The following is a 19,103-nucleotide window of genomic DNA, read 5'->3' as shown; positions in this document are numbered from 1 at the left end:
AGATAGGGTGACACGGTCGAATACAGATAGGGTGACACGGTCGAATACAGATAGGAGTCATGGCAGGGTCAGCGCGGTGAGAATCATGATCCAGGGACGGAATAGACGCCATCTGCTCTCTTTCCTCCTGGTGGATAGAGAAAAGAAGGGTCGAGGATGGAGGGGAAATGGGGGCCTGCCAGGTTCGTGTATCGACTAACTTCTCCGTCCTCGGTCGACACTTGCGGTGGCTCAGAGGGAGAGGACGCTTTCGCTTACGATAAGTCGGTAACGGAGTGAGTGTAACGGCGCGAGGAATCGCCAATACAATCCAGTATTGCCGCCCGGCTGAGCCTGACGTGGTCCACTGCTGAAGAGAAACCGGTCGATAGTCGCGGTCGGCGATGGTGTCGAGGTGCTTGATGTTATGCTGGCTAGAAAGATGGCGCCTGAGAAGTTGTTGGCTGGTGGTCCGGCTGGAACAATGTCCGCACGCAAACCCGGGTGTTGTGGTGAGGCTGGGGTCCTCGGGGCAGAAATCGGCGCGAGCGGAAAGCTCAGAAATGTCAGTCAAGAGAAGAGTCCCGAGGTCAGGCACTTGAGTCTGCCGGCTAGCACTAATTGAGTGGGCTTCGGTAAGATGTTGCTGGACGAGGCGCGGATGTACGCGTAACGCTCGTCGACACAATGTACAAATCAACGCGTTCTCGGGAGTGCTGACGATGAGATTGAGGCTGCGAAGCCAGGGTGGAGAGGACATGGTGTGAATAGAAGAGCAAGAAGCTCGAATCCTGTCGATCTCATATACCTCGGGAGTTGAGGGACGCGATGGGCCATCGAGTGTAAGAGTGTATGGCTCGGCGAGGCTGAGATTTCACGCTACAGAATATTTCACGCTACAATGTGATTTCACGCTACAGCCCAAACCTTAATTTTTCCACCACCTATTCTCGGCCCCGATCCACGCTACATGTCTGACCCTAAACTACTAGGAAACCCTGATCGATATCGTGACCCCGAGGAACGATTCGTGACAATTCGGCGCCTAACGCCATAACGAATAAAATCTTCTTCTTAAGAGTATTTAAATATAACCTAAACGTCAAGCAGTTGGAGTTGGAGTCTGAACCACTGGCAGTGGCGTCGACAGGCCGGCAAGTCTAGTCAGATGCTCGATACTTTCCTCAATCATCCCCGTTTCGCATCGTGATCTCAAGAATCCGATAAGCACGATCATCATACCGGTGGGTCTGGTCAGGGCCTGCATCCGCTCGGGCCGGTGGCCGTGGTGGATGTTGACCGCTGCATGAAGATACTCCTGGCATTCCCTCTCGGCCCGCCCCATCTCCACCACCTGGCCGTCCTTGATCAGATCTTGCGAGTCTGTGGTGGCTTTGGTCAGGGTGAACCCAAAGTTCCAACAGACCAGAGCCGCAAGATAGAGACACCAGAGGCAATGATGGCAATGTGTACCACCAGATTCTCCATTTAAATGTTCTCGTATCACTAGAGCGGCATCTGTAGATAAATGATCAGCTTTACTTTGCTTCAGCGACCACAACCGTTGAGTGATCTTGATTGTAAAGGTAATATACTCACAGTGTAAGCCCAGTGCCGCCCGATCATGTTTCACCCACTGGCGTAATTTTCGCTTGGACCAAGCATAGTCTGCAGCGCCTCGTCTCTTTCCCTCGATGATTTCTTTACCAGCCACGGTCTGGAGATCGACAGGCCCTATCTCATAAAGGGTATGGGCGAGTCGGATAACACAGCTGCAGTTGCGCCAGTTCCACGATCTCATGCCATCGCTGATGGGGATCTGTTTCCAGGCGACTTCCCAGATTTCAAACGAGCGGCGGACGGTATTGCCAAGGGACAAGAGAGCATTGCTAGAGCGATTAGAAAGGCTGTTATCCTCTCGACGCGCCAACTCTCGAGCGATCCATATTAGCCCATACATTATGACATCCCCGCCACGGGGAAGAGCCTCGGTCAACATCTTGGAGGATTGTAGACTCCAGAATCGTTTCAACCGGGGAAGGAAGGGCACAGGCTCGTCCGACTGGACACTCATGATGTTTGCCCAATCTGTGGGGTTAGTGGCATAAAAGGCATCCTCGCAGAAAGGAAGCTTTAGGTTCAACTCGAATGGAGTCATGGATGTCTCTGCACCATAGAGAATGGCGTGCTTGACATCGAGGATGAACGTCTGGAGAATAAGCCTAAATACCACCATGTTTGTCAGCACTGCCGCTCTCGGTCATTGCCTACGGGATCTGGAGCTCAAAAAAGTACCTTCGGATGGTTTCGGCCTTGATCCATATGATCCACACTCTCAGGGACGCAATGGAATCTTTGACGCCGTCAGACTGTATGCCCATCCGATCCGATCGATAATCTAAGCGCCGCGTAGCCTGCGTAGGGAATTCGTCAGCTAGGCCAACACGACGTGGGGGACAGGATCAGAGGAGAGACAAACTTCCAGTAGAACTCCGTGAAACGTGGATGCAAACCCGTACTCTTCGCGCGTTCCTTGGTAGCGTGCAAACAGAAGCACCAGAAACAAGGATTGGACAAGCCACAGAGGTGGAATATTGGCCAGACCGGGGTGCTGCATAAGGGGCCATGTTAGTCATGTATTCACTGGAGTTCAATTGTCAAGCCAGAACATACATTGATGATGGAAGCTCTGATGACGCGTTGGATCTTGGATGCCATGTACCACTCATGATTGTTGTCACTTCTCATTAACGTCCACCCAAGGGTAATTGCCGCCCATATCAGCTGCGGCCCGGGCTCCTCGCCAAAGACTTGCTTCATGATATGTCGGCTTTGATTTGAAGAAGGACACAAAACCTCGGGATGTACGAATGGGTATTCGATTGCCACGTTGCGGCAAAAGAGGTGGATCCCTTGCTTCATGCTATTCAACGAAAAGATAGGATCGTTTAGATCGACCTCTACCAAATTCCGCACATGCATAAGCAATTCAATCCGTCTCTCATCCGTGAGAGCATTGCAGATTCGAAATCCACAAGTTGGGGCTTCCAGTTGCCCGGATTTGGCCACGTAAATCTTGGTCTGTAGGTCTTGCAGATAGGCGGGTGGCGGCCTTTTGACTTTTGCAGCTTCTGCTGGGCTGTTTCTGGGGGCCTCCTGCGGTAAGTCAAATGAGATATTGTCTGATGGGCCGGAGTCGTCCTCGTTCCAAATCTGATCTCCATCGAGAGCTGACATGTCCTGATTCTGGAAGAACCAATCCATGTCCGTGTCGGTGAGGCGGGAGCCTCTGTTGCTATGGATCTCGGATCGCCAGTTTTCCAAATCCGGTATCCAGGACGCTTCAAATGGGGCCAGCATCATGTCGAGGTCATCGATTGATTGCATCTGAGAGTTTCTCTTCTGTGCCAGGGGAAGATTGTCCCGATGCATAGACGAATCCATCTGTCCTCGTGAAGTTCCTGGATCTGGCTCGCTGTTCGTGTCTCCCAAGTAGCCCTCTGCCTCGATGGTGCTATTCGGGCTGTTGGACTCGTCTCGAAGCCTTTCCGATCCAGTCGAGGTTGCGCTTTGCCTGTCGGTCAGAGAACTAAAAGACCGCTCGCCATGGGAAACTCTGAGATGTCGATTCCAGAGATCTTTCCTCACAAATGTAACCGAGCATCTGTCGCAGGACCACGCATGTGTCGAATCGTCTATCATCCATCGTCAATCCTGGTTAGATGTCGAGTAATGATCAGACTTACGATTGAGTTGGTGTCGTTTCAGATGTTCGGCTCGCGTGAAGGATCTCTGGCAAGCTCCGATTGTACAACGATGAGGACGGTCGTATACTGGCGCATTATGACCGTTCAAGATCTTCTTGCTGCGGGTGCGGCGTGCTTGCTTGGGTGACCTGTCGATTGTGACCATGATGGCTAGATACTATGCTTGCTGGAGACTTCTGGCAGACATTGTCTAGGAGACGCGTCACCGTGAGTCCTACCTAGGCTGGCTGATAGAATGGTGATTGTTTGCACCTCGAGATATCTAGAGATAAAGAACTTGGGAAGTCTGTGTTGATAGTAGCATCCTGATAAGGCACCACTTATAACGGCTTAGTCTTATCAGCCTGATGGGCAACGAGCCTAGGCTGTTCCATCTTCCAGTTATACGGCGGCACTCTTTAGTCTCCGAGCGTTCATGCGCCAATTAGTTTTCCTGGATTATAACGAAGCCCCGGTTTACGGAATTATAAATTTACAATTCTGAAATCCATAATCATTGAAATCTACGAAAGCATATCTACATGACGGAAATATAGTCTGTCATCTTAACATCAGGCCCAAATTGACTGCTATTCACGCTTTCACAGTCAGCTCCACAGTTGCACTTGCAGGTCCCAGCTCTATCTTATCCCCGGCATGGTACCCTTGTTGTTGGAATCGACGAGCACACCACTACATAATCGGTTAGATGACGGTTGCCTTACGCGATGGAAAGAAAAGGGATAGAGAGGTGAACTGACCTCGCCACACGAAATGGGTTCGTATTTGGGTGGATTGTTCTCATCCGTGCAGGTCGGCAACACCGAGCACTTCTCATTGAAGTTGAATCCGAAGAAGAAAGGCATACTCAACCGTTCTTCGGTGGAGCGATTGTAGACGCGATGGACGGTCGACTTAAATTTGTCGTTTGACATGCGCATCAAAAAATCACCAATGTTGACCACAAACGTCCCTGGAACCGGCGTAGCCTTAATCCATTGTCCTTCGGTATTCAGGACTTGGAGGCCTCCGACGTGATCTTGCCACAGCAAAGTGAAGCACTGAAGATCAGTGTGGGAGCCGAGGCCGACGTCGATAGGTCCATCTTTGCTGGCTTGCTCAGGCGTCAGCCCGGGGTAGTAGTTGTACACCCCGTCTGCGCCAGGATATGTGGTGATTGAGTCAAAATGGGTTTCGGGAAGGCCCTGGCAAACAGCAAACACTTTGACCAGAAGCCTTGCCAGAGTCAAACATGCCCCCCAATAGGTGAGAGTATCCTTTTTGAAGTCTGGAATATGCTCGGTTCCTTCCCAGACAAAGTCCTCACCACGGATCCAGGCCTGAACTTCCTCCGGAACGGCTGTCAAGTCCTTCCCTTCTGGGTCGTACTTGGGGTCGTAACGCCAGGAAAATCCTTCCTTGTTGTCGATGGTCTCAGTTGGAGAGACGTGAACAGTTCCACGCTCAGTGAAACCGTTGTAAAATCTGGACCTGCTCCTACTAATCTTTGCCTTTTCTTCGACGGGCTGTCGGAAAAAACTAACAAGAGTCAGTGATGCTGGATTTCTCCACTAAAAGAGTGTGGATAGCTCACTTCCAGGCCGCCTTTTGTGCATTGTCGATAATGCCTTGATCGATTCCATGGTTGGAAATGTAGAAGAATCCCACCTCCTCTGCTGCTTTCTTGATCTCGACCGCCAGTTTTTGTCGTGCCTCTGGACCGTCACGGATGGTTCCGATATCGATGATTGGGATTTCATCGGGACGACATTCTCTGGGCGCAGCCGTGGAGACCTGGCGATAAACCGGTCCAAACCCTGAACGCAGCTGTAGCGGGACAAACGCGGGCACGGTCTCGACGACGGTGGCAGACATGGTTTTGGCTTTGGATTGAAGGCTGTGAAGACTGGGTAAGCAGATGAAGTCTGAGGAGATCTACTGTACCCAAACACTTCCTAAGTACCTCTTGGAGGTATATATGTATTGCTGTCTGAGGAGGACCGATTAGAGTCTGGGGGTTTCTAAGCCCTTGGGGGTTTCAGGGAGTTGGGGTCCTTGGGGGTTTACGGCTTGGGGGCGCATCGTCGTCCGTTCTTGTCCTTGCAGTGGTCTAGGGTCTTACCACTTCGCCTGGTTATCATTCAATCGGACTCTGCCGAATGAGTTTCGATGGCGATAACTTGGGTTTACAGGATTGATTGATTCTCAAGTCTCAATTGAAACTGCGGGCAGATTAGCGCTACTATTCTATGCACTGTTACTTGGCTATCGCGGACGATACACTTAGCGCGCAATCGTCCCAACCCCCAACCCCCAATGGACCTCCGTCCAAAAGTTGGGGGTCTTCTCTATCTCCTATCATTCTCAGATTTGGGGGTTGCCTGCAGACTGCAGCTTATGGGACCGCTATCGCGATCATCCTGTGAATCCACCTCAACGAGATCCACATCCCCAAGATGCATGTTATCATCCTCGGTTTGGGGGCTTCATTCACGGCCGTCTCCGGTCGACTTTGACAGACGGATCTGTTATTCAGAGTCCTAGTCCGACATTCGTCCTTCGCTTGGCCTCTTTCTGGCTAGAAAGGTGGCAATATCTCGACCAAAGATCCTATCTGGCCCGTCGCATATCAATCCATGTCTTATCTCTGACCGTTTCGAAGGACGAATCTGGAGAAATATATCAAGAGACTAATTCGCCTACAGGACCATGTCTTGATCTTGAATGTTTTCGACCTCGGACCCTTGACCTGCTCTCAATTTCTCCTTCAACTTCCAGTCAATAGTCTCACATACCGAGACATCAGTCGCCATGACCTTCGTGGCAGAACTGAAGAGGCGCATCGTGGCCAAGGGCGCAGAAAATGTGAACAAAAAAGATGCATGGCTGGATAACGACGACATTCGGCCATTGGCCCTCAAAGATCGAACATGGACACAATTGACTTACTTCGTCTTTTGGATTTCTGCTAATGCTAGCGGTTAGATATTCTTGAACAAGGTCTTGGGAGCGCATAGCTAACTCTTCCCAGTTGCCAATTGGTATGGCGGAAGTGCTGCACAAAGTGCCGGATTGAACATGTGGGAAGTCCTGGCCTGTACAGTTGTGGGTGACTTTCTGATTGCCATCGTCTTCGTCGTCAACGGACGAGCGGGTGCTGTGTACCACGTCGGCTACCCTGTCCTCAACAGAGCATCTTTTGGTATCTACGGCGCATGGTGGCCAACCTTCAATCGAGCCGTGATGGCCACGGTGTGGAATGGAGTCAATGTACAGATCCAGACTCTCCTCGCACAACCAAGGTACAACAAAGCTGACATGACTTAAACAGGGCGTTCAAGGGGGGCAATGTGTCTAGTGAGTCGCCCCATCCGTCCGTCTGCACGATTCGGCAAAACGATATACTAACAAACATCAGTACCATGCTCCACGCCATCTTTCCAGGGATCGCACGAATCCCCAATACTATGGGCTCGGGATCCGCCATGACCAGCGCTTCTATGATCGGATACATAATTTTCTGGTGGGGAACGAAAAGCTCTTTTGTGCTCACGAGAAATGCTGGCTGACAACCGAGAAGGCTTGCAACCGCCTGCTCTCTCGTCATCCCAATCCCCAAAATGCGCCCCTTCGTCTGTAAGTACTGAGATATAACACCACGAATTTGCCGATTCTGACTTTGATTCGTCTCAGATATCAAACTTGGCGTCTATATTGTCTCTGCAGCTTGCATGCTTGGCTGGACCATGACTTTAGCAGGCGGCGCGGGCCCGGTCATTTCCCAACCATCCACAGTGCATGGGACTGAAAAGTCATGGCTTATGGCCAAGTATATCTTCATTAATATGGGATCGTCAGCTACCTTTGCCAGCAATGCCGCCGACTTCCAGCGATATGCAAAGAAGCCCAATGATGTCCTTTTGGGCAACATCTTTGGCTTCCCTTTTGCGGCCTTCCTGGTCAGCATCGTGGGCCAACTTGTGGCGTCCAGTTCGACCTTGATCTTTGGCGAACTGGTATGGAACCCTCTGGACCTGTTGGATCGGCTTCAGACCGAGAACTATACTGCCAAGAATCGAGCCGGGTGTTTCTTCATCGCCTTGATGTTCGCATACTCGGCTTTGTTCTCTTCGGTCTTTGAGAACAGTCTACCTGGTAAGTCAACCCATCATCTCCGGACCACGCAGCCCAAGTTTGCAAAAGGACTGTGTGACTAACAGCAAGACCCGCAGCTGGCAATGACATCGCAGCCTTGTTTCCCAAATACATCAGCGTCCGCACGGGCATGTTCATCTGTCAGCTCGTCTCCCTGGCCATCAATCCGTGGTATCTACTAGGCACAGCTTCGGCGTTCATCAATTTCCTCGCCTCCTACCAAATCTTCTTGTCGTCCATCACCGGAGTCCTCATTTGCAACTACTTCATGATCGCACGAGGTTACTTCAACGTTCCAGATCTGTACTCGTCCCGCAAGTCAGGTGTCTATCATTTCTGGCACGGCTGGAATTTTCGGGCGTACATTGCTTACGTTGTCGCCATAGCGCCAAATTTCCCAGGTTTTCTGGGAAACATGGGAGTGAAGATGCCCCTGGGAATTACGAGGTTCTATTACTTTGCCTACCCGGTCGGGATCGCGATTTCATTCGTTGTCTTTTGGGTGTGCAATCTTGTGTGGAAGCCGGAGATGATGATGCCACTGAACGAATGGCATGAGCCAAAGAACTATATCAGACCGGAAGAGGACACTGAGAGCGGAGTTATCATTGAGGGTAATGCTGTCGAGGACGAGTCTGACAGTGGAGCTAAAACAAGTGATGAGAAGATGCATGTCAAAGAGGGCATTATGACGAACCTATGAGTTTAAGACCTTGAAGTACAGACATCCTTGTTCACTATCAAAGGGTCTTCAAAGAGAGAGCATTACAAGAACTCAATGGATAAAAAAGAAGGGAACAGGGAACGCCGATTTTAGATACATTTGATTTTACTGGCTCCTAGTACTTCAATTTATACGGAGAGTGCATTAAATGTAGATGCCTTCATAAAACAAGACCTACTCTCTATGTACGAAAGTGTTAACTAAGAGCGCCCAATATATTATTAGGAGTATTTTCCTAGCCTATCAATCCTCAACCTTATTCTCAGGACAACAGATCACCAATAACCAGAACCCAACAATACTATCTAAGCTAATCATACTATATCTTCTTCCTCTTTACTTATTCTGCCTTCTCGCTCGGCCTGCTCAATCCTTGGGCATTTTATGGTGCCGAAGTCTTATATGTCCCGTCCCGTCAGAAGATCGAGACATCTCCGGCATGGCGGCCTGTCTAGCAGACGACACATAACTGGAGCAAATGTCCGCACTCCCTTATGCCGGAGTCTATATCGGACCCGAAGGGTTACAATACTGGAATCGAAACAATGGAAGTGTATGTCGATGTCGTGGATGTACAGGGGCGCGAGATCTTCGGAAGCAACAACAAGGAGTCTACGAAAGTCGTTGTACTCTCCACCTCAATCTCCGGAGTTCAGATGGATGCGAAAGATACGTCAAGAGCTGATCTTCCATCACTCCCAGGCTTGTACCATGGAGCGGAAAAGGGGGGTCCTTACGGAGACGAGAGTCTTCTATTGGGTTGTTGAGGCCGTGAATATGGCATTAGCAAATAACATCTGCGTCAATTGGGTTCTGCCTTGGGTTTCACCACTTAATCCGAGCAGTTATCGTAGTTATTCGTAACCATAAGTTCGACAATATCTAATTCCGAACCTGTATTCTACTGATGTATCTCCAGGCCAGGCGAGGCGAGATAAGGCACTCATTCTGGCGACATACTGTGCCCTGGTTTTACCGGAGCGTGTAAAACGTTCGTTGTTCTCCATAAACGGCTTTGGAGAAGATCAAATCAATATACACCTAGAGCATATCAATTTCAAGCTAGGACGCTTAGAATTTCCCTTCTAAAGCTCAACAGACCAATTTCGCTGATGAAGAGACTCGCACACTTGTGTCTCTAGACGAAGGCTGGGTCGGTGCAGATTTTGAACGAGTAAGATGGTGTGGCGACATGAATAAGCTGCAAGAGAATATGAATCGTTGTAACTTCGCAGCTGCAACTCAAGGCATCATGTTTGTGAATGGTTTGGTTCGGATCTGATAGACTGAGATGTACATCGTCTTTATGATACCCCGTCATCGCACAATATGACGGCTCATATATTTATGTCAGCATCCGGGAGGAGACTTCAATAGAAACAGGGAAGGTATGGGTTTCGATTATGCGCCAGCGGAGTCTAAAAGTCCAGTATGGAGGATGGCGAAGTGAGAACCGCGAAACAAAGCCCTTATATGGCGTATCGAGGATGTTCGACTTCTTAAAGAGACGTTGGACGACCCCCAAGTAGACGTCGGCTCCGGTGAGGCCGAGAAAAGAAGCTGTTCACTGTATCAACGCTGCCGCTCAAGTTTTGAGTTTGTGTTTCGAGCTGTTGATTTCGTTGTTGTCGAACACAGTTGATGGAGCACTGTAAGATTGGCCGTATGAAAGAAGACTTGTGTACAAACGACAAGCGTATGATATTCTAACAGCAGGGAGGATTATTCGTCTCGAATCTATGACTGCCAATCTGCCTCCAACTTCTCTTCAAACTCTGCGGATACAAAAACCAGCCCCTTCGAGTACACCTGGCCACTTAAGGCCGCAATTTGCAGCTACCTTTGCGTCGTATTGAACTGCCTTGGGAGACCAGGATTTTCCAATCCACGCGCCAGATAAACAACCTCCATCATGAACTCCGCAATACCAGTTACACCTGACTTCCAAGATCGTAGAAGTCAATTTCTGTTGTCCTGATAACCGAAGCAAATATATAGATGGCATTCAGCGAGCTTTACCCCTTTAGCGAGCGCTTCACTTTGGTGGAGACCAATTCCTCGCAGGGATAATTAACGTTAATATGCTTCATAAGGGAAGCTGCCTTGTCCTTCTCATGGCAGGTTCGGTTACGACCCTTCAACATCGTTTCCACAAGAGCAAAAGCGCCATCTGCCACTTTCTGCACACGTTCCAGGGTCCTGGCCATATCGACGGCTTGGTCGGGGGAAGGGACTTCATACATTGTCCGGGCTATCTGCGAACAAACTCATTCGACTGGTCATATGAAAGGCCAGTTCGCTTACGCTGCGAGCATAATCATAGTTGGTGCGGCGATAGGTATTTCTAAAATAAAGGCAACGTCGATGTCTGTCCCCTAATATCAGCCTCTTTATATTCGTGTGATCCATTATATCTCTATGTTAAACTGTAGGGATTAACGGTTTGGTAATATACAGCCGAAATGATCAGGTGAGATCTCTATTGGGCCAATGTTAAAACACTTCGGAAGATACAGTAAAGTAAGAATACTGTCACTTGGAAGCTGCCTTTGTTTTTGTTTTTGTTTTTTATCACGTCTTGGAACTCGCTATAGGTGAACGCTCCAATATATTCCACTCAGTAGTCCAGAGTCAGCGAGCGGTAGTTCGGAGATTTGATGCCTTCTAGTCATCGGTAGACCCGTGGAATACCGCACTAATCTCCGTAAGGTTCTTCCCCTGTGCAAGCAGCAAACCAAGCAAGATTCGGGACTTCTGAGGATCCAAGAACCCACTTGCAATATGGCTAGCCGTTGTGCTGCCTATGTCACTCAGTGGTACTTCACCGCTGTTGGCCCGTGTGCTTTGCACAACCGGGACTTTCAGACGATTCAGAACATCTTCGATGGCATAGTTAAAAGATGTCGAGGTACCTCCTGCACCAGCCCCTGCAATCTACGAGGCTTTTAGTATCCTGATGCTGATAGAGGCAAAGAAACAAGAGGAGAACATACCACAATGCCTTTCGCCCCACTATCAATTGCGTTATAGAGGGTATCATTGCTCATATCTTCGTATGCATAGAGAATGTCAACGCGCGGAATCGAGGTAATGTTCGAGACATCAATGGCTGTCTTCCCCGTTGGGGTGACAGGTGGATAATAATAGTATGGCACGTCTGAGACGAGGGTTCCCAGAAACCCCTCCTCAATCGGCTTAAAGGTTTCGAGTGTGTTCGCGTTGTTCTTAGTAACATAATACGCCGAGGCAATCCGATCGTTCAACACAACCAGGGCACCTCGGTTTGTCGACTTGTTGCTTGCGGCGACAGTCACTGCTTCGAGCAGGTTGTACGGCCCATCTGCGGAGATGGCTGTCGAAGGCCGCATGGCGCCCACAATGACAACCGGCTTGCCGCAGTTGACAGTTGCGTCCAGGAAGAACGCAGATTCCTCAAGAGTGTCTGTCCCGTGGGTGACAACCGCGCCAGCCATAGTAGAGTCTCCGCAAACGACCTTGTTGATGTACTTGGAAAGGTTGAGCAGGATTTCAGATGTGACATCCTCGCTGCCGACGTTTGAAATCTGTACACCAGCGATGTTGGAAATGTTCAAGACCTCCGGCACGGCGTCGACGAGGCTAAGGACCCCGACCGAGCCAATGGAGTAGCCGGTTGTAGCTGTGTTGCTGCTTCCTGACCCGGCAATAGTACCACCTGGGAGGGATGTCAGCTCACATACAGGTTTATTACAAATTGGCCGCTGTACCCGTCGCGAAGATAGTTACATTGGGAAGGCTGGCGTTCATCTGGGTGAAATTCAGCCCAAAGGAGTTGGTGTAGACATAGGGAGAATCAGCACGCGCGACATGGATGGGTGAAGCAGAGCCCAGTGCCGCGAAGGCAGCGAGAAGGAGGGTTTGGGCAAGCATCTTCGGATTGATCTGGACTGTAAGAATCGAGAGCAGCTAAATGGTGAGATACATGCGGCCCAGACCATGGCCTCATATTTAAAGGCCTGCGGAAGCCATCGCGACATCGGACATCGACGCACCCACGTTATCGCTGAGGGATTTTCAGGCTATTACTGATAAGTGGCTGTTATTCAGACGACCGTCAGGGACGCTTAGATGAAGCTTCCAACAAGCCTGGGGCCCATTGTCAAAACGGAAGAGACGTTATGCCTTCGATTAAGGCGACTCTAGGCCCTAGCCTAGTAAGGTTAGAAGTCGGCCTCTACGGCTAAGCTAGTCGCACTTCTGCCAAATGAGGATTCGGCCGGCCCGGCTGATTTGGTGTATAATTCATAAAACTAAAAATACTTATCTTTTTGCCCTCTCCACTTTGACCTAATTCGAATATATAATTCAATAGATCGTACACGTCATCAATCGTTCTGGAATTCTCTTTTATGGTCCATTGCGGGACAAAACGACTATATCATTTGTGCCACTCTCTCGGGAGCCGGACCGGGCATTGCGCCGGTGCATTAGTCACCAAGAAAACGTCAGGTCCAGACCAATACTGCTTCTCGAACCGTTCACTTGGGTTTGCCAGAATGTAAGTTCTTCTTTGCGGTAATCAAGGCTGCTCAGTTTTTGGCGAAGACGGCACTGTCAGAGCATACTCGGATGTTTCGTCGATAAACCGGAACAGCTTAGGTCTATGTTCTTCATCTTCTGAATCTACGTAGATACAGAGGAATGGCCAGAAGATAGCAGTGTGGTCTTGCAATGAAGTCCTTGACCAAGCTACCTTGGCCTGCGAAGCATCCTGAATGGCATCGGCTACCAGGGCAAGCTGAGCGTCGCCGATGAATATTTCGCTATTGTTAGCCGGTCGAATGTACTCTTCTGCTCACTGTCAAGCTCCGAAACCACCTAGAGCCTGCCAGATTAATCAGACCACCACGAAATCGAGGAATTCGTCGTACATCCTGACCGTGACGTTCGGAAAACTTGAAGTGGGGCAGTGTTCTTCATTTCATTCAAAGCTTGAGCAGGTAGTTCGCGCTTGGATGTGTCTGGCTCGTAAGATGTCTGCTCGTAGCCGTCAGCAACTGTTGTATAGTCGAGGGCTCAGAACAGACCGGCGAAAAGGTCGTTTGCGAATGCAAGGCTGGTAAAAGCGTCTATGGGAAATCTTCGGGATAGCATTGTGAATAAACGTGGCTTTCTGATGCTCGACCTATGACATACAGTTGATACTGCTTACCGGAGGCGTCTTATGGCCGATGTCTCTGGAAACAACCGCACTACTGTACACCATAAGCAATTTACCTTTCTTCTTGATAATACTCGGTATCGCAGAACAGGCGGGTAAAGGTCCGCTGCGAAGTTTGCCTGCTGGGGCAAGGTGCCTCCATCGTTTCGAGCTGTGAGATGACGTAGACGTTGGCCCCAAGCTTCGAGTACGGGGCAAGTAGGAGCCTAAGGAGCCTTGGACCTCTCTAGTCTATCACTTGCAAAGTAAGAATAATAATTGTGGAGCTCTTTAGTGGAGTCTGGCGAGGTTCGCTGCGAGGCTGATAGGAGCAGTCACTCACTGACTGTGCCGGAGTCGCTTTTCTCATTGAGTTGACGGATAGTCAGAAGATATGGCTCTCGGACCCAGTGAGCTTGACTTTTCTGCTGATTCTCGCTGCCTCCACATCATCGGCTGCACTTCAAGTTGGCTTGAACCCCAGTCTGCTAAAGTGGATGAAATTGAGGCGGATGATTCTTTGCACTCGGAGAACTTGTCGACAAACCAATCAGTCCCTGTCAACAAAGAGCCGTGTGGACAGATGCTCGCCTATTCAGCCGAGTATACGCCTGATGTTTCCTTGGGTATATCAGTCAAGACCCTCTCTTCCTTGAACAAGATCATACCCCTGTCCAGGCTGAAGATGTCCCTGCAACCAGTGCAAGAGTGGCCCAGACATGCTCAGGAACAGCTCGTGAATCTGGACAAAGAGTTACTCGCGGCGAAGACTCTGTTCTCGACAATTCTTGTTCCTCCAAGCAGACGATATATGCTTGAAGATAAGTTGATGAAACAAAATGGAAGCACAATTCTCAATATGTACCCACTATGCTCCCATGCGAAGTTCAAACAATCATAGACACAAGTAGCACCACTCTCTCCCGTATTGAATTGGTTCTCGATTGTTGTCCTTTCATTTGTCTGTGTCAATGCAGACGAGCAAAGTCCGGAAGGCCCTGCTGACATGGCTCATGGTTGGCTCCGATTCATTACCCTCGCAAGGTCCCCTGAACTGGGTTTCCCAGGCATGTCAAGAATCTGATACGCCTCAGCCATACCACAATACCCCCAGCGCCAAAGAGACTCTCGTAGAACAGCCACTGCCCCGCATGTCCAGCTGTATCCCATGACCCGTGGTCATGTTCGCAAATCCAGTCCTTCTTCCCCACATTTGAGATACAGGGGTAAACTATACGGGGCCATGGCGTGGAGAGACGCGGGGTAAGCCTCGCCTGGGGTATCTGCATTGAAAACTGGACACAAACAGGAGAACATGAAGCCATGTCCCGGGCCGGAGCATTGCAAGGGGTTCAAAAGTACTGCCGGAGCTGTTATACCCCACAAACAGCAACCTCTTTCCGAGAAAACACCCACTGGCCGACGGCATTTGTCGACGGCACTTAGACTTAGGCTCTGAAGATAGGTATTGACTTGGGGGCAATTGCACATATATAAACATGGAGTACCATCAAGAAGGTTAGAGTTCAGCAGTATAAAGCTTGTTTATGCTTTTGGCTCTGTTCCGCTGGATCCTTTTCTCAACCATGCTGTATCAGAGAAAGATGGCGCGCTGGAGCATCTTCCTTACAATAGGAACATACGTCCTGGGCGTTTTTGCCAACAAACATAACAGGACGGGCGCTTTCCAACACCGATGCTCGTCTCTGCAATTCTCGTTGAACATTCCAGGGGCAAACATGACATCGTCTGAGTTCGTTGTAGCTAACACTACGTTGAGCTTCCCGAACGTTGATGCTAGCTGTGGTCCACCCTCTCAGCTCGTCTCAGTCAGACTTTGCCGTGTCATCTTGCAGGTTACCACTTCACCAAGATCGGGAATCAAAATGGAAATTTGGTTGCCCGAAGACTGGTCTGGTCGCTTCCTTAGTACCGGCAACGGCGGTTTGGGCGGCTGCATTCAATATGAAGACATTGAATACGCAGCGTCATTGGGATTTGCTGCTGTCGGGACGAATAATGGACACGACGGAATGAGCGGCCGGTCGTTCCTCAACAACCCTGAAGTCATTGAGGACTTTGCGTATCGAGCGCTGCACACGGGAGTCGTCCTCGGTAAAAGAATCAGTAAAATATTCTACGGCAAGCCGCATACGAAAAGCTACTATCTTGGCTGCTCAACAGGAGGTCGTCAAGGATTCAAGGAAGTTCAGTCATTTCCAGAAGATTTTGACGGAGTTGTTGCTGGAGCCCCCGCGTTTTCTTTCAACAATCTTACTGCGTGGAGCTGTAACTTTCTCCCGCTGACCGGGCCCGTTGGTGCGGACACGTTCATACCTTTTGAAATGTGGCCTACGATCCATCAGGATATCCTGGATCAGTGTGATACGCTGGATGGTGCGAAAGATGGAATACTCGAGTCTCCTGACCTATGCGATTACAACCCTGACGGTCACCTTTGCCACAATGCACCGACGAACAGTTGCCTCACGGCACCACAGATACAAACCCTCCGCAGCATCTATTCGCCTTTGCTCAGCATTGATGGCAGTCTTGTATATCCTCGCTTACAACCTGGAGCAGAGCTGACTGGCGCACCGCAAACCTACTTCACAGGTCAGCCGTTCATGGCCATAGACTGGTTCCGCTACGCCATATTCAATGATCCTACGTGGGATCCATTTAGTCTCACACCGGAAGACTATGTGATATCGTCCAACAAGAACTTGTTCAATATCGAGACATGGGACGGTGACCTGTCGGCATTCAAAGATAGGGGCGGAAAGGTGCTGCACTACCACGGTCTGGCGGATGGGGTCATCTCAAGCGACAACTCGCCCAGATACTACGAACACGTATCCCAGACAATGGGATTGTCACCTCCTGAACTAGACGAGTTCTACCGTTTCTTCCGCATCTCGGGTATGGCTCATTGTGGGGGAGGTCCGGGTGCAACGTTCATCGGGAATACTGCTCACAACACCGCGAGTCTGGAGCCGGATGAAAATGTACTATCAGCAATGGTGCGTTGGGTGGAGGAAGGCATAGCTCCCAATACGATACAAGGGACGGCCTATATAAATGGTACAAAAAATGCCGGATTCGACTTTAAGCGTCGGCATTGTCGATGGCCTTACCACAATATGTTCAAAGGACCTGGGAATTGGAAAGATGAAAATAATTGGGAATGTCTATAATCAGATACAAACCAGAGTCAAATATTTCTGAAGACCTTCGCCTAGTAGTATACCGTTCTTCATAGAGTCTCTTCTTCGCCAGTGATTGGCACCAGGTCGCCCTTACCGCGGAACACCTCGACAATATTGGCCTGCTCACTGAGCAAAATTCGACTATTGGTGGATACCATGTCAGCCACTTCAACTAAGACACCAAGCAACAAGAGGAGAAGCATCATACTCAGTCTGTTTGCCAATCTCCGCCAATTTTCTCCAACGTTGCAAATCTTCAGGATTTCGTTTATCGCCATGAGCTTCTTCGGGATATTCCCAGTGGCCTTTGGAGAAGCCTAGCAGAGTGGTGATTCGTTTTTCCTTGATGTCGTAGACCAGGCTGCATATCGTTCCAGTCTCTAATAATCTCCCAAAAACGCGGTCAGCCAGAGACAAAAGGCTATCAACATCGAAGACAGCTCGGGACCAAACAAACCTTCAAGCCAGTTGCATTGCCAGAGTTCACCAGGTCGGATGCTAGGAAAGACGTTAGACCAATAATCAACTGATTGTCGAGCCGCCATGCAAAAGCCGCTTCAACCATATAGTGCGAGAAAAGACGGTTCCGAGCTTACCATTGAAAGGTTGCATATTGAAAGTTCTTTCGGCCTGCCATAGGACCGCCGTGGATCGCATACACGACTCTATTCTCAGAGACAAACCACATCTCGTACCTCCACTTTTCGGTAACCCCGGTAGCCTCCTGGTAGACGTTATAGTCGTAGATTAGGTGAAGATCTTTCATGTCTCGCTCAAAGTGTTTCTGCCATTCCGGACTCATATGTTCCGGCAGTGCCGTTGGGAAAGGCATGGTTGATGTCTTCGTGAAGCAATATCGACACAGTGGCGGTGGAGATTGGAAAGGGCGCAAGGATGTATAATATGGGTTGCGGTAGCGAAATTTCGAGGTCGAGGTCGAGGTAGAGCGGCTGCAAGGAGATGATGCGGAACACTTTATATTTAACTCTCTAGAACCGTTACTTCCAAAGTGGACCGTAGAGGTGACGTGGGACTTGTACAAAATTTAAGAAGTTCCGTTAACCTTTTTTAGTCGGAAATATTGTGGTGCGTGCCCTTCCGACCACTCCCGGCGTCACAGAGCTCTTAGAACCCCTTGCTTGTTACCACCGCTCTTCAATGAAGTTTTGTAGACAAGCCTTTCGTGATTCGCAGCAGTCAGCCTCGTCGCTCATAGATTCCTACCACTCTGGGTGTAGAAGACACTGTTAACATCCAATATGTCTCCTCGTGATCATCATTCTATCGAGTCTCTGTGCTCAATACGAAATTCGATGACGTCACGTGCTGGTATAGTACACCGCACCGGTGATCGCATTCTCACCTCTCAAGTTCTCTTAGGTTTGATACAACAGAATCAGAGGATACGGCGAAAGTTTTCAAACCATGTTCAGTGACCTTCATATACTCGCGCAGGACAAGCATGTCTAAACGCTTCTTTAGCACATGGCTTGTGCCTGGCTCGGCGGCTCGGGCAGGTTCTCCCGATTGCCGCTAAAGCGTCGAGTGTCCCACCCAAAGGACCCAGCCCCCTGGCAAGAGAATCGACTGATCTGAGGGATAGATAGCAGAAGGTGTCCAAGATAACGGTAGAGTCAGTAGGCTGGCGTCCCTGATTGTCCTGAACATTGTACAGACATCAAGGTCACCTTTTTCCTTAGCAGGGTTGTTGATGAGTGTATTTATTGAGCCAACCGACCTCAATCTTGACGAGATCGTGGGCCGCACATGATGTAAACCGGCGGCGGTAAGGTCGAGTGGGCATAGCAAAGACGCGGGCTGAACTGTTTGGCTTTTCGGCAGCAATGACTTCGCCGAAGCCGCTTATGTGAGCGCGCGGGAGGCTGTGATGACATGGTAATCCGCGGCGAATTAGCACCTGCCCAGTTGGGATAGTGCCATTGCCGCTCCACTTAATGTGCACGTGATTCGGCTCAACTTCGGCTTAGCCTCGGAGCCAAGTGCTGCTAACCAGAATGCCTGAGCCTTACCTTCGACTTCTCAAAAGTCAGCTTGTTCCGCTGTGGTTGGACGGGTGCATCACTCTTTGAGCCCATTGATGAAGATTTCAA

General features: G+C 49.7%; 7 protein-coding genes across 7 annotated transcripts; 3 read left to right on the top strand and 4 right to left on the bottom strand.

The window, feature by feature from the left end:
- Positions 1-1,081: 1,081 nt before the first annotated feature.
- On the bottom strand, positions 1,082-3,891 carry A1O1_05683 (uncharacterized protein; the record flags this gene model as incomplete). The annotated part of the gene is made up of 5 exons (XM_007726567.1): positions 1,082-2,201; positions 2,251-2,393; positions 2,459-2,590; positions 2,653-3,674; positions 3,726-3,891. The coding sequence occupies 5 exons, from the start codon at positions 3,889-3,891 to the stop codon at positions 1,082-1,084; spliced, it is 2,583 nt and encodes an 860-aa protein (XP_007724757.1).
- A 428-nt stretch (positions 3,892-4,319) lies between these two features.
- Positions 4,320-5,600, bottom strand: A1O1_05682 (uncharacterized protein; the record flags this gene model as incomplete). The annotated part of the gene is made up of 3 exons (XM_007726566.1): positions 4,320-4,418; positions 4,487-5,264; positions 5,320-5,600. The coding sequence occupies 3 exons, from the start codon at positions 5,598-5,600 to the stop codon at positions 4,320-4,322; spliced, it is 1,158 nt and encodes a 385-aa protein (XP_007724756.1).
- A 936-nt stretch (positions 5,601-6,536) lies between these two features.
- Positions 6,537-8,583, top strand: A1O1_05681 (uncharacterized protein; the record flags this gene model as incomplete). Its single annotated transcript, XM_007726565.1, has 7 exons — positions 6,537-6,705; positions 6,757-6,995; positions 7,057-7,082; positions 7,144-7,248; positions 7,306-7,361; positions 7,419-7,880; positions 7,958-8,583. 7 exons carry the CDS (start codon positions 6,537-6,539, stop codon positions 8,581-8,583), a joined length of 1,683 nt encoding a protein of 560 aa, XP_007724755.1.
- A 515-nt stretch (positions 8,584-9,098) lies between these two features.
- Positions 9,099-9,371, top strand: A1O1_05680 (uncharacterized protein; the record flags this gene model as incomplete). The annotated part of the gene is made up of 1 exon (XM_007726564.1): positions 9,099-9,371. The coding sequence occupies one exon, from the start codon at positions 9,099-9,101 to the stop codon at positions 9,369-9,371; it is 273 nt and encodes a 90-aa protein (XP_007724754.1).
- A 1,897-nt stretch (positions 9,372-11,268) lies between these two features.
- Positions 11,269-12,513, bottom strand: A1O1_05679 (L-asparaginase; the record flags this gene model as incomplete). Its single annotated transcript, XM_007726563.1, has 3 exons — positions 11,269-11,538; positions 11,598-12,298; positions 12,351-12,513. 3 exons carry the CDS (start codon positions 12,511-12,513, stop codon positions 11,269-11,271), a joined length of 1,134 nt encoding a protein of 377 aa, XP_007724753.1.
- A 3,156-nt stretch (positions 12,514-15,669) lies between these two features.
- On the top strand, positions 15,670-16,980 carry A1O1_05678 (feruloyl esterase; the record flags this gene model as incomplete). The annotated part of the gene is made up of 1 exon (XM_007726562.1): positions 15,670-16,980. One exon carries the CDS (start codon positions 15,670-15,672, stop codon positions 16,978-16,980), a length of 1,311 nt encoding a protein of 436 aa, XP_007724752.1.
- Positions 16,981-17,039: 59 nt separating this feature from the next.
- On the bottom strand, positions 17,040-17,824 carry A1O1_05677 (uncharacterized protein; the record flags this gene model as incomplete). The annotated part of the gene is made up of 4 exons (XM_007726561.1): positions 17,040-17,133; positions 17,201-17,372; positions 17,450-17,490; positions 17,589-17,824. The coding sequence occupies 4 exons, from the start codon at positions 17,822-17,824 to the stop codon at positions 17,040-17,042; spliced, it is 543 nt and encodes a 180-aa protein (XP_007724751.1).
- Between the last annotated feature and the right edge of the window lie 1,279 nt (positions 17,825-19,103).

This window comes from Capronia coronata, assembly GCF_000585585.1.
Source record: "Capronia coronata CBS 617.96 chromosome Unknown acBCG-supercont1.4, whole genome shotgun sequence".
Taxonomy (NCBI): domain Eukaryota; kingdom Fungi; phylum Ascomycota; class Eurotiomycetes; order Chaetothyriales; family Herpotrichiellaceae; genus Capronia; species Capronia coronata.
Note: the sequence above shows the minus strand (reverse complement) of the source record. Positions and strands in the feature narration are given on the sequence as shown.